General features: G+C 41.8%; 2 protein-coding genes across 5 annotated transcripts in view; both read right to left on the reverse strand.

Moving 5' to 3' along the window:
• The window catches only part of LOC120956499 (protein obstructor-E), a 216,559-nt gene that overhangs the window by 193,145 nt on the left and 8,628 nt on the right, over window positions 1-14,786 (reverse strand). The gene's annotated exons all lie outside the window — the stretch shown is intronic.
• Window positions 1-14,786, reverse strand: part of LOC120956508 (uncharacterized) — a 208,100-nt gene that overhangs the window by 136,046 nt on the left and 57,268 nt on the right. For both annotated transcript variants that reach the window (XM_049608105.1, XM_040378010.2), the window contains exons 3-4: window positions 4,466-4,567; window positions 2,966-3,054 (exon numbers count right to left, since the gene is read on the reverse strand). In XM_049608105.1, coding sequence (XP_049464062.1) covers window positions 2,966-3,054; window positions 4,466-4,567 — 191 coding nt within the window. The remainder of the gene's footprint in view (window positions 1-2,965; window positions 3,055-4,465; window positions 4,568-14,786) is intronic.

Below are 14,786 nucleotides of genomic sequence, written 5' to 3' on the forward strand. Positions count from 1 at the left end.
CTCACGGGCCGCATTGGTTCAAAAATAACTATGTTGAGGGCCATTTGACGCTACCTTTAAATGATGATTGAACGTTTAAATCTCATTTTTATAACAAAATACTAACGTTACTTGTACAGCTTCGAGTTACCAAAGCTTGATTTTTGTCTAAGAAAAGTAAAAAATACAATTCTATTTGAAAAAGTCATAATAACGTAATATTTATATTAACTCTGGCAAAGTCATCGTGGGCCGCATTATAAGCTCTTGAAGGCCGCTTGCGGCTCGCGGGCCGTAGTTTGGAGACCCCTGATCTAGATGATGCTGCAATAAGATCGTCGATTTGCATTAAAGCGTCGAAACTGTTCATACCAGCAAACGAGGGCGCATTGTGAACACTAATTTGAATCAATTCATTTTAATTAATGAAGATCAATGGTTCGAAACATCCGCGAACGATGAATTTTTACGCGAACGATGAAGTGCGAGTGGGCTACGCATTCGTCATCACTAATTGCCGCCTAATGAATGAACCGTTTGCCCAGTCAATCAATAAAATACAACACTCAATTACAGCAACGACAGTTGAGAGTGGAAGAGCAAGAGAGAAACAGGTACGATCGTCGTTCGCTCGCGCTCGCTGGATTAGATTGAACTCGAGGGCACAATTTTGCATTTGTGCGTTACAAAAAGCACAAGAGTGCTTGAACTCCACGGGAGGTAATGCAGTAAATCAAGCTAATTGCTTTGAAAGAGCGCTAGTACCGTTCACTTGCAACGTTTGATCATTGGCCATTACTAGAGGTTTGGGAGTACACAATTAGAACCTGTTATGTGAACCATCCAAAACCCCTTTTAGAAACTGTTTGCATTAGCAGCGGAATGTGCTGATGAAACGAACATTTATTTTCAAGATATGTTTACAGAAACATTGTGATAATGTTTCACAGCATTTATGAGATAACGAGGTACGTATGGTTTATTGCCGGCTAATGGTTAACCTTGTTCAGTTTAGTGAAGAGAGAGAAAAATGTTTCAAAATGCAAAAAAACAATACACTTGTCCATTTTAATTATAAGCTTTTGGGCGGCATTTAACGTTGCTTTATCGTACACGCCCGTGCTTTAGAAAGCTTGTCTTGCAATTTGATATTGTCTGGCCGAAACATCCTATCAAAACATAATCCTGCCGCAAACTGATGCAAGAACTGTAAGCAGCCCTGCTGAGATGAATTGCTGCTACTCATACTTTGACCCTTGGGTTGTAATTTTCTTTGAATTTTTTTTTTTCGTACATGTTTTTTGTTTCTGCTGTTTTCCGCCAAACCCACTAGGACACATTACCTTGTATGCATCCCCCTTGTACAACCGAACCTTTTACATGTTAAAAACAGCGACCCTAACCTCACCGACCGAACCTCAAAAGCAAAGCCCGGTTCTCGTACACCAGCTGGCAGAAAGTGCTCAATATATGCGAACGAACCCCTGCGCAGGGTGTACACTAAGTACTGAGCATACGACCCGGGACACCGGCTCCCGGTTGGTGGTAGTGGGGCTGATTTAATTAAAGATAAGAATCAATTTCGTTTCGTTTTCAAAATTATTTTCTGACATTTACCTTCCCGTTTTCGGTACTAAACGGACGAACGCACAGCAGCAGCTGCCGGAGGTGTGGGGGAGGTTTGCCGCTCCAAGAAGTAGTACCGCACCGCAAAGAGGATCCTTTTGATTTTGCTGCCCCGATCAAAATTTCCGTTTAATCACTACCCACCACATTGGCGAAGGGAAGGCAAAAGAAGCGAGAGGCTTTCACCTTGTTTGATGGTAACACCAGAAACCAGCAGAAAGGTTCCCAAGAGTGTTGAGCTTCGGTAGCTCGGAAGCTCAGTTTGAAGTACTGGGCGTCTCCATTTCCTGGTGGCACGAACACGACAGAAACAACACTGCTCCCCGTTGTGGGTTGTGCCTGTTTTTCGAACAGAAAATCACCTTCTACGAAATCCGGGTCAGCAGGAGAGCTGCCAGCGGTGGTCTATCGGTGTGGCAGAAGGTAAGTGCTGCTGTACGACCCAACAAACATGATTGAGAACAGTTTTTATTAGAGTTTGACAAGTTGGCACCCTTTGTCTCGGTGCTTCCGTTTCCTTTCGGCCGAGAGAATGAGAGCGCCTTTTGCTATATGATACTTTGCTGCAGTACTGTACGTTCTACAAGCAATACATGGACAAGGCAAAACACGATCGTGTGATGTACACGCCCGTACACTTTAGGCACCTGTGGGCTAGGCACCAATCTTTGCAACTCAAACGAGGGGTAAAACGTCATGAACAAGCGCGCTGTTGGAACAAGGGATCAGCTATTAGCGCTGTACTGTTTGCCTCTAACTGTTTTCCGTGCGTGTGATGTGAGCAATACCATTAACGTGCACAGATGTTGCTTAACATTTCTAACCTTCAAAAACAAAAGGAAACTGTGTAAGGAAAATTTCAAACGTGTGTAACAGTCATTGCTGCAAGGCTTTTCTTACTCACAATCAGTAACATTATGTCATGTATAAAACATCTTTGACTGCACGAACACAGACCGTTAGTACACACACAAAAAATCCCATCACCAAGTATAATTGAAAATCACTCCACTGTTTACCGTTCAATGATCCGACAGAGAATCTCCTCCGGGCGGCAAGGAAAAGGCGGTAGAGATTATCGTGACATGATGGCAGCCCTCTTAAAGTGGCTAATTAATTAAAATCCTCTTTCATCAGCATTTCTTGAGCATTTCGGAGAGGCGTATGAACGATGGGTAAGTAAATTACTGGCAATGGGAATGGGAATGGAGGGTGAATAAAACAAGATGACGACGACGACGACGACGACGACGGAGATTCCCAAAGCGCTCATCATCGTCAATGCATCATCGTCGTGTCTTTAGCAACAGCGTGGGAAATAATGGGTGGGACAAGGGATATTTACCGACCGATGCCTTACCTGTGACCTCGTCGTACTCGTTGATCTCGCACCGTTTGCCCTTAAATCCGGCCGGGCAGATGCAGATGATGGCGTTGTCACCGATATGCCTGAAATAGCCAGAGAATGACAAGCCCTGTTTAGCGCCCATGTTTTGTTAATGAGCGAAAGGTTTGCTGCTTTACCGGGAAGCGCGTCAAAAACTGGGGTCAAAATGGTGGGAAAGGGGGGAAAAGCGGGGAAGCTGAAGCGAGATGACATTAATATTGCAGGCTGTGTGGCTGTGGTTGAAAATGATGGGCGGGTTAGCGGACAATCTCATAAAGTGTAAAATGATGAAGCATGCATTTAACCCTAAAAGCTCTATGTGTGTTTTTGTGGGTGTGTGCGTAAGTGTATGATTGTATGGAGAATATGCGTAACGATCAGTATTATGTTGGTGTATAATTAACAGGAAAGTTGCGGGGCATTTTTATAGGATAAGACTATTAAATTTCAAAAGTGCTTACTTTACATTAAAACAGTATAGTTTGGTGTTATTTGTGTTTCATGTTTATGTAGAAATGTTACTGCTGGATTTTTATGCAACACGAACGAAACATATACCTACAACTTAACATATTAAAACAGTTTCTAATTTTGCTTATTTTAAAGATATTTACAATCATTTGTAGTGAGATTTTCCAGATATAACATAAAAGCTTGAACATTGATTGACATCTATTGCAGAACAGTGATCTAAATCTTATGAATTTGAATTGGACTTGAACACTTTGGTCTGCAATGGACTTTTTTGTACTAATTTCTCTTTTTTATTTCAGATTCAAAACTTTCAAATTTCAAATAACTGATTTCAGGTTCCACTGAAAGCAACTTTTACCGATGATTTTTACTTGAATTTTAAGTATTTATTTCAGAAAGAAGTGAATAAAATGAAATGAATAATTCATGAAGGCAAACAAAAACTATAAAAAATATTGGTTTAAAAAGAAAGCTATGACGTTAGTCAAAATAAACACTCCAAGATAGATGCACTCGATTGTGTTGCATTTTTATTTGTTTAGGTAATAGAGAAGCAATACAGTTAAAAAAAGGGATCTAATATTAAAAAAGAAGTAAGCTAAGTAAAACACACTATTCAGCAAGAGATATTCTCGAAACAACTTCAATTAATTAACTTATCAAAGGAAAAACCAAAAATATATTGTTGGTAAATGTTGATTTTTAAACAAATTTAAAATACTTGATGATAACTATTGGATTTAATGTCATGTAATGAAACTCAATTACTTGATGCAATAATTTACTATCAATTGTATATATTCCAGCAAGTATTTAAGTTGTCTCTCTTACGTTTTGACATCCTGTATTAAAATTTTACGAGGAAAATTAACAAATTAAAGATTTTGTAATTCAATATTTTGATTCTACTTGAAGTAATTAAAGAAAAACTTCCCATCTAAAACAATAAAAAGGTACGGAACGGAAAACCTTTTAAATTGCTAGCAACATAACACTTACTTGCATGTGCCACCGTTCTCACAGACATTCGCCTCCTTGCAGAGCGGACCATCGCCACAGTCGGGACCACTAAATCCAGGATAGCAGTCACAATAGTACGACCTGAAAATGGATAAAAGAGCGAAAGAAAGAAAACAGCCCGTTAAAGATTTAAATCGATGCCACCACCAACGTACACAATCGCCGCCAAGGCCCTACATAACAAGCGAACGAGCTGTGATGACAGGAAACGAAAAATTCCAAACAAACTAGTGACAAAGAAATCGTGTCCTTTTTAGCGCTCCCGGATGTGGGAATCAGTTTGCACGAGCACTGAATGGCATGGGTAGGGTACATTCGAACCGTACAGCGGAATCGCACAATGGATCTTCCGATTACCGGCAAAACGGTAAAGGTAAAGCCGAACACTGCATCCCGATGCAGTGAACTGTCTCCAGTTGAATGCAGGTCGGTTTGTGGTCTTAACACAAAAAAATAAAATCCCACCGTAGCATCCATCGGCAAGGTGTGTTTGTCCTACTCTCGATAAAAGGGGTGTGCCATCGTTAAGGTGTCACAAGCTTCTTGTGACGAGTGTTACACGCAAGGAATTCAATATAACTTGGCAGCCCGATTGACATGCCTTGCTGACTGACAATCGTGCCAGAATGTACCACCACCAGCCGGTCGGTAAAAGCTCAACCACCCTTCAATCGCTTGCGCTACGGTGAAAAGCAAATAAGTTGGTTCCGCTACTGGTTCCGGCTGTTTTGCTTTTCTCTTTTGTGTGCCTCTTTCTCTGTCTTGAAAACATCACCCCATCGCCGCCGTTGTCCCACCCCTTGTGTCCCATTGACAATTTCGGTACCAGTTTGCGCGTCAGTAAATCTATTTTTATTAACTTTGCGGCGAAATTTATTGTGCTTTCATGAATATTCATTCTCTTGGGTGTGCGGACGCACACGCGCGAGCGCTACCGCGCGCTCGTTCCGCATTAGCATTGCTTTTACTTTTCGCCCCGGCTGTTGTCTATGCTCTACCTTACGCCATTCTCGAGCTTAAGCTCAGGATTCGCCCGTTAAGCGAAACAGCGAAAAGGGAAGGCAAGCACAAAAGCAGGCAGTTTTGTGCGGTGAGAAAGCAAATGTGCCATCATCATCGTGTAAAACGCCGCCGCTGGTTACGCATAGCCGGCATGCTCTTGCGGTTGCGTCTGGTAAGGACGCCGTTTCTCGTCTCATTCCTTTCCCACTGTCCTGCTTTGTTTTGCTTTTTAAAAGCACCGAAGGCAAGGAGTTCATTTGACCTCGGCGGGGCGTGCTACCCCACCATCTGTTTGTTGGTTGGGCTGCAGCAACACTGCCAGCACCAAACCGCATGGCCATTTGGAGCGGTGGATTCGTATTTTTCTCCCGTTTCGTTACCTATTTCCCGAGCATACATTCACAAAACCCTTTGCACCCCCTTGGGGGGGGGGGGGGGGGGGGGGGAGGAGAGACAAATGAATTCACATTCTTTCGCGGCCACAACGTGGTGTTTTATTTTTTTTTGCAGTCGGTTCCCTTCGCCAAAGAGTGACTTAAAATTTTACGCAAATGCTTTAGACACAAAAGCGAGCGTGCTGTCTCGGTGGAGTAAGAAATTCAATTTGTGACGATTCGTTAGATAGCTGACGGGAGGGACAAATAAACGGGAACGGCGACAAATCCTGTCCAAGCGTCCTCGGAGTGACTCGATGTGCGTATGTGTGGTGTGAGAGTGTGTGTGTGTGTGTAATCCTTTGCTCTGCTCTTGAGGTATATTCAAATGCACACGGAAATGGGATGGTTTCGGGGAAGGAGCAAAAGACACAAAAAATAACAAGCTTCCAAACAAAACCTAAAGCCATCTGGTCGCTTCCTCGCTCGGCGGCCGCTGTTGCCAAAAGGATTTCGATTGCTTTTTCTGGGGAAAGTTTTTGTATAAGGACAGTGTTTTTACTGACAAGCCATTTGTTTTTTTTTTTGCAGGAGAATTGTTTGTTAGAAGTGGTATGATGAGCTTTTTTTTACTGAACATTGGAGCTAAGCTGGAAAAGAGCTTAGATGAAGTTTCAGTATAAGCACAAATAATGGGAAAAAGTAAAGTTAAATTATCAGACAGTCAATATTGGATAGCAATCAATTCCAAGTATGCGAGACTTTTTTTACTTGTTTTGGGCACTCTTGAACAATTGACATTTTACCAACACCGTGCGATATACTTTCAAAATAATGAACAATTGCAATTTGGTGTATTCTATGTTAGCGGTAAAAAGGAAGTAATTTTCAGTCCTGCATCGACCGCTTTTTGTTTCAAACGATCGATTCAAATTACCTAAATAACTAAATAGGATAGGAAATAACAACAATTTACATATTGAACTAGAAGAATTTTCAAAAATTATGTACTTTTGAAATTCGTTTTTTACTGTGAAAAATAGATTGTAAGTCAATAGTTCAATCTGAAATTATTCATCGATCGTTTGCCGATGAAAAATCAACGCTTTGTCAAAATACCATAGAAGTGAATCAAATGCTACGACTATTACCATTCATCTCAGGACAGTAAAAGGCGACCCTAGTGAATATAGAATGTTCCTAGAACTTGACACTGTGGGCGGCTTTATTAGACAATTGTTAGCCATTTTCTTCAACAAAATCTACTGCTTGATCTACTGCTCTACCACTTTGATCCATCAATTCTAGTGATTTAACTTTTGATCTGTTTTCCCAGAAGTACAAATTTATGGGGTTTGATTTCTTTACTCTTGATATTGTTGAAAGAAATTCCTCCACCAATGGAAATGTCTGCTACGGTTAATGTAGATTTAACCTTTCGTACAATTGTCTTTATTTTTATTTATTTGGCCTTGTGTGTAGTTTAAAATTAGAAGAACCGATATCTTTTAACTTTAAAGAGAACAGAATTGGAAGCTTAAAAAGGTGATGTAAATCTTTAAAGACAAATTACTTCCAAAATGTTACAAAAAGTGACAAACTGAATATTTGTTAAAATAGACTTTATAAATTAATATCCAAAATTTAGAAGAAAATACGAAATGGCAAACTTTAGAGCAAAAGCCAACGATTTAAAACTCTCAATTTGTTAGCATTTTCCCCACCATGCAAAACCTTTCAATATTATTGATAACAAATACCGAGAAGAATATTGAACGTCAATCGGATTCTGATTCAGGATTCTCAGAAGTATTGAGTATTGGTTGAGCTGAGTGGTTTTTGATGTCGCTGTAACAAAGAGACGATTAAGTATACATGACCTCTGGCCTGCATCGTCATTACTTGTCGGCATATTTAACGAAGATTTTTTAACATTTTCCATAAAACCTGACGCATTCAGAAAAAGATTACCATTGACCATTTAAAATAAATATTCAATTCATTCCAGTTGATTTACAGTATTTTAAAAATGGTGTTTTGTGAAAATGAATTATCACTCCAATAATAGAACATTAATTGAAGTAATTAAGTAATAAATAAATGCAGTATTCACTGCTCCCACCCAATATCAAATGTAAAACATCTCTGTACCAAGGATCAAATGCATGTTCGGAACATCACATGAGAGTACGGAACATCACATGCAGCATAATTGCCGTATAAACTGATGTAGGCCAATAATTTACATCCGCTAATCCTCCTCCGGGAGCATGCTACAAATCACCACGAGTCGCGGACACAACTCATCCCGATTTGCATACCGGACACTCCACATTTCAATCAATAATTAATATCCACCATTTCCATAATGGGTGCGATCATTGTAATCACACTTTTAGTGAAACCCACCGCCCTGACGGACCTCGACGCGCGCCCGCGTCTCATAGCCCGGGACACAACATAGACAGCTGCAAACCACAGCCGGCCACTTCATTACACTTGTCCGGTAAGTGTGGTTTTCTGGACGGAGCATTTAATGACTCCCATCGGGTGTTTGGAGCTGGTGTGTGTGTGTGTGTACACAACCAATGCCGGGAATCATAATCAAGTCAAGTGTCATCCAGAGATGATGAAGTCGTCGTCGCTGGAAACCACACGCAATGCGTGCATACATAAACAATGTGTACTGAATAACACCAAAAAAAAACAACATTTTGCGTAAAATGAGCGACAAGAGTTGAAGATGTGTGGAAGGAAAAAAAACACATTCACCCCTACACCCATCGCCTGAAACGAATTACGATGATAATCAACAGCTCGCCACACAAATTGTTCCGGCCGTGCCGGCGTGTACGGTGGCGGGAGTTCACTTTCCCGTCTCATCGCCATTAGTCTACCGGGATGCGCGAGTCCACCACCACACCAGGAAGCACATAATTTATTAACGAATCATTGCCCGACACTCGTACGTCACTGCCAGAAATGGCCGCATCGGCATCACCCAACGCGCCCAACGGTGGTGGCGAGCCGCGCAGTTGCCATTTTTCTTCTCTCATGCCACCCACGGGCTTGGAGATTGTTTTTTTTTTGTCTTCTTCCCTGGTCTACTATCTGCCGTGTTCTGCGTTCTACGCTTCTTGTCACCGCCTTTATACAGTGTGTGGTTGTCCAGGGCGAATGAGGGCGAGCGAGTAATAAATGGCCTCAACTTCTCTCGGCACATCATACGGAATCGATGTCGGTTTTCGGAGTATCGTCGCCGGCGGCGGGTTCGTGTTCCGGATGTTGATGCGTTTTAATTCATGACCGCGGGTGACAAAATGGCCTCAAGCGCCATTAAACGCTTCACGGGGAAAAGGAACCGATGGTGCCCCACCGGTGCACGGACAAACGGCCGCCGCATTGTGAGATAATTTTCCGCTTCATTTCGACGGCAGGAAGGTTTGGGATTTGGCTTTGCCTTTGCAATTGATCCAGCGTACCTTGGGCGATGGCTTCCTAGCGCCGCGTACCATCCATTTATCCTTTTCGCAGCGGTCAAACAATAGGGTGCAAGGGTGCGTTTCACGTTTCGTAGATCGTTGGCAACAAATGGAGCAGGAGTTTTTTATTTGTTGTTGCCGCACGTACAAGAAGAAGCAAAATGAATGCCATTAAAGGCGGCTTATGTGGGCGATATGTTGTCACTTGTGGTAGAAATGAAGCACCTAGTGGTGAAGGAATGGTTCTGGTGATTTCGGAACCAAGTGTTTTTCCCAGGACAAACAAAACTTATAGAGAGTATAGAAATTGGAACAAATTTCTTCCATGAAGTTCGACACAATAACTTTATCACATCTTTTTCAATACTTTTCATTGAGTTATGTTTATTTGACTCAAAACTTAGATTGCAGTTAAGAAATGTTGAGAAATTACCCACCAACACCACATTAAAGTCTTCATAAAGCATTATAAAGCAAGAAATACAGCATTCATCACTTCTCGTGCTACCATCCCAGAAAACCTTTTTTACTCAAACCAAACGTCGGGATCCTACAATCCGAGAAACAACATTTAAACCACAGAGCATCGGCACGTCTTCCGTGACCCATTGCGGAAACAAAAGCCACCACCGTACCACTGTGACAGCGTTTTGTGACGATCCATTAGCGCCCGGCTGACGGGAAAAATGGTTCATTATTACTTTTTTCCTACATTTATCCATCGCTGGTCAGCGTCGGCACGTATCAAACCCCGGGAAAGGATAACCGTTCCAAATGGTGGATGGACGTACGACGTACACGGCGATCCACTGTTTCACCGGCACTGGTTCGGTGTGTCTGCTTCGAAAGGCAGCCAAGCGTGATAGAGGTAACCACCACCATCACCAACCAAAGCTAACGTGGTGGTGCTAGTGAGCAAATGACTAAACAATAATCGCTTCTTGCGAAAGCTTGCATTACGGGGTGTAAAGAAGGAAAAAGTGGTGCAAACGGAGTGCAAAAAAACGTTTATCCTGAAAGCTGCGCGTGAACGGAACGAGGGCACCGATGGCAAGTGTATCTTTTGCAGTGCAAGTATTTGCACCTTTTAGCCGTTTTTTTAACCGGTTTTGCACAACCTGCCGGGAGCGTACTCCACAAAGAGCAACAGCTAATCAACCATGGTTCTTCGCTGGGATGGTTTCATTGTTTTCGTACCAGAATAAAGACGTAGCGCTCCTCATAGGTAAACGTTAGCCGGTGGCAGCAGTAGAGTGTTTCAAGAGAGCATAAAGAAACCATCAGCAAGGTCTTGCAGTTAATGAAAGATGATGATGTCCGTTAGCGATGGAAACGAGGAGTAAAGTGAACACCCATACTAACGGAAGTATTGCAGCTTTAAAAATGAATAAACGACTCATAATGTATTTATTACAATCCAGGTTGAATTTTCAGGTTGAAGATACAGTTCTAAATGTCTTAACAATTTATTTTGTCCAGCTTGTTCCGAAAAAACAATTAGACCGCATCGTTTCTTTCAATGGCGATACTGACATTTTACTGTTTGATTGATTAAAGATCTTGTTCACAAGAAAGCTCACATCTTGAAAAGTTGTTAGAATTTATTCTTTGTAAACCTTATTATTGAAATTTGATATTGACCCGAGCAAAGGATAAAGTAGAGCAAAAATAGTAGATAAAAAATGAAATAATTGTCTGCTTTTTAAATCAATTCCTTCAGCCCACTACAATGCATTATTCAACATATTTTTACAGACAAACAAAAGGCTCTGATGCTATCAAGACGCTTCCCAGACTGGTAAACGATGTTAAGCAAAATCCGTAATACAAGAGCACAAAGAATTCCAAGAGCCACCAAATAGAGCACTTATCCTTCAACGAAGCACAGCAGAAATTCCACAACAGGTGCTTGTGAAAACGCTGCCAGTACTTTTATTGTGATCCTCCGACGAGAAAACCCCTATCCCGTTCAGTGATGGACGAAGGAACGTATACATAGTAATGGAAGGGGCCAACAAAATAAACCCGAACGCTTTGCAGAAAATATAGAAAATATTTGCACAATTGCTACCACACGGGGGGGAAATGCGCTACCCCAATTTTGACCATTATTGGCATTCTATTCGCAGAAGGTGGGGTGCATATTTGGGGTATCGTTTGATGTTTGCTGAGCATACCGGTGAACAGCAGCAGTATTGGTAATACACATCATTATTTGATTTGTTTGATCCCACAACACATTGAGTTTGGAAAACATTTCCCGAGCGCATACGTACAATAATGCAGCGTATCGGAAGTAATTGATTGTATAGTGAGCGCTTGGCGTGTGTAGTCTGGGTACATTATTTTGTAAATTATGTTGTGCCATTTTGTGAACTCAGAGATTATAAAGAAGTAATACATAAATGAATAAATGGATCAATTAAAATGATTTAAAAAAAATAGTTTTGTTTGATTCTGATAGCGTACTGCACCACCATCTCAAAAATATTGCAAAGCTTTCAAAAAGTTTGATCGAAAACAAAAGCATGTGAAATGAGATTAATTAATAATTACTATGAAGATCGAAAGGATCAATAAGATGAAAAGCACCGATTAGATACGATATCTTTGTTATACATGTCCTATAGTAGTTATTCATGTCTCGAAGTTTAACTTTGTTCTCAAACTTAAAATTTTATCCGTTCCACCAACTGATTTACAAATCATCTTTAAACATATTTTAATATTCTCATAGTGTATGTATAGTGTAGGATAGTTCTTGACCCATTTAGATCACAAATATCGTATAGTCATTGTAAATTTATTATTGCCACACAATTATTATTAAGATGTATTACTACTCCAAATAATTTTGACTAATTTACATTTCTGCTTACCAACCAAAGTTATTGAATTAAACACCACACCACAGTGTGTAAGCCATTGCGAGGTACAGATGCACCCTGCCTTCATGGGAGCGTTTAATAAAGAAAGATGAAATCCACCCCACACGAATAGGATTATCGTGCAGGGTCAGTACCGATTGTACCGCAAAACCACCCCAGAACCACTCATATCGTCTATCAGAAGTACGATTTCGCTTTTGTGCATTGTGCACATACAACATTACGCCCATCTCTGACACAACCAGATGCATCCTTGCACTTATGGCACTGGTTTTGCACATACACGTACACACATGCACTGCAAGTTCGGGGCTCGGGCTAGGACCACGTTGAGGTCTAGAAGCAGATTCTTACAAATAAATGATTACGGTTGCATCAGTAGTGGGCTCATGCATAATTTTTCATCTAAATAGAACAAAACGAGTGTGCAGTGGTGGTGCTTTCGTTTGTTGGGTGAACGATGATGTGCCATAGCACAGCACCGGTGTTGAGCAGATTAAGACTTACACCACATACGTATGAGCGTCTGTGCCGTATCAACAGCAAAAAATCGCCCATGTCGACTTATCAGACGGGATAAATGATTGGAAAAGAACGCATGCTTGATTACTATCATTGAACGTATACACAACAGCGCGCCCTTCTGTGTTTGCATTGTGCCGCTCACACGTTAGATCCATTCGTATTTAGGCGTACTAGAAGAGGTACGTGCCAGAACGTGTGCTAGTTAAACACCGCTCTAATGCATCGTTTGAGAGCTTATGCTTGGGTAGGTTTCGATTGCCTTTGCGTGCGTGCGTGCGTGTGGAGGTGTTTCAGTTTCGAGAGGAACCAACATGTTTGCCTTCGTTAATCGGCGTTTGCTGCTTTTCAAACGGTTGCCGAAATTACCGTAAAGCAGACTTTGCGAAACCGTGCTGTTTGGTGGATTGAAATGGTTCGATTCACTTTTATGGCAGTGCCACCGCTACGAAACTGTTCAATTAGACACGTTCCACGATTGTAACGGGCTTCGTAATTGGACGTCTGCCACAGCCAAATAGCACACACACACACACGATAGGGTACGATAAGAACGATAAAAAAGCTCATCTCATTCCACCACCATCACGCTTGATAGCGTTGTGAGAAAATGCCACCAAGACAGGACACACGAAAGGGTACTTAAAACTGGATGCACAACCATTCCCAACTGCCCTGTGATGTGGTCGTTGGTGCAAAATTGAATTTTGATCTGTGATTTGCACGTAAAGCTTTTCACTTCAAACGGCCACCACCACCCTTAAAAATCACAACCATTCATGCAACCAGGGAATGAGTTGCATAAATCAAAACTGCATTCGTAATGAATCCGACGCTGGGAATCATTTCGCTATAAGACATCAAAGATATACCACCACACTTTGCCATCGCCATGACCGAAAGGGGGGGTCATCTTAGTAACGAGTTCCGAGGCCCTCCCGGCCATACCTTCCATCTCCCTCGAAAATGAAGGAACTGCTCGTTTTCGTATGCGTCATTTAGTGGAGTAGAGCCAACACCGAGGCCCCGACTTCCGGTTTCGCTTTGGTGTGGGCGAGAAATAGTTACGCAGTTTTCGCATAGGATGCTTCCGGACAGCAAAGTACGCAAGCTGGAAACCCCTTCCGGAAGCGAAACCGGCAGTGATGAGCACGAGCGCAAACCGGTGGAAACTTCTGCATCGGTTGCTGAATCCTGCGTCGACCTGAATTCCGATCCCGGACCCGGGATCCGTACGGTTCGCACCGGGGTACATGCATGAATAAATAATATTGGTGGAGGATTTTGGTTTTTCACGGACCAACCGGAAATGTAAAAGAAGTGAGCCCGGTTTTCCGACGATGCGTACAACGCCCGGGCATACGCCCGGGATAATCCGTTGCAGAGTTGAAGAGCTGTAAGAAACGACGGTTAGGTGATGAGCGTTTCGAGAATGGTTTCGGCTTCTTCCTTCTACGGCATTACACCGAAAAAGATGGGTGAAAGTCATCAGAACCATCTACTTCCGGTGCCCCAAGCCGGTGTGGGAAATTCAGCTTTCCCGGTACCCAAAAGCCTTCGGAGCACATACAACCAGCGTGAAAGAGTGAGTGGGAAAGTGTGTGTGCTAAATTTATCATATTTAATTCAACACGAATATGACCTCAGGATGAAGCCAGCCTCAGGTCAGGTCGGATGTCAAAGTTTAACCATTTTCAGTAGCAAACGGAATGTATTTTTAATTCACTGAAGCATCCACCGTCGGAATGATATCTTTGCTGCCAAAGGGTTTTTTCTTCTTCTTTAACTAAATGTGATGACAGGTTATTAAAATTGCAGTTGGTGCGGGTGAAGTGAGTATTAGTGGTGTGACAGTTTAAAACTTCAACCATTAGTCTAAGATGAGACTTTGATCTTAAGGATGTCTATTTCTTATGTTTAGTTTAATTTAGGACACGTATAATAAAATGCAAATAATAAATAGATAATTTAATACATGCCAACACGCTGTAATAATTACGACGCAATATTTTTCTATAACTAGTTCATTTAG

The sequence above is a fragment of the Anopheles coluzzii genome, chromosome 3, assembly GCF_943734685.1.
Source record: "Anopheles coluzzii chromosome 3, AcolN3, whole genome shotgun sequence".
Classification (NCBI taxonomy): domain Eukaryota; kingdom Metazoa; phylum Arthropoda; class Insecta; order Diptera; family Culicidae; genus Anopheles; species Anopheles coluzzii.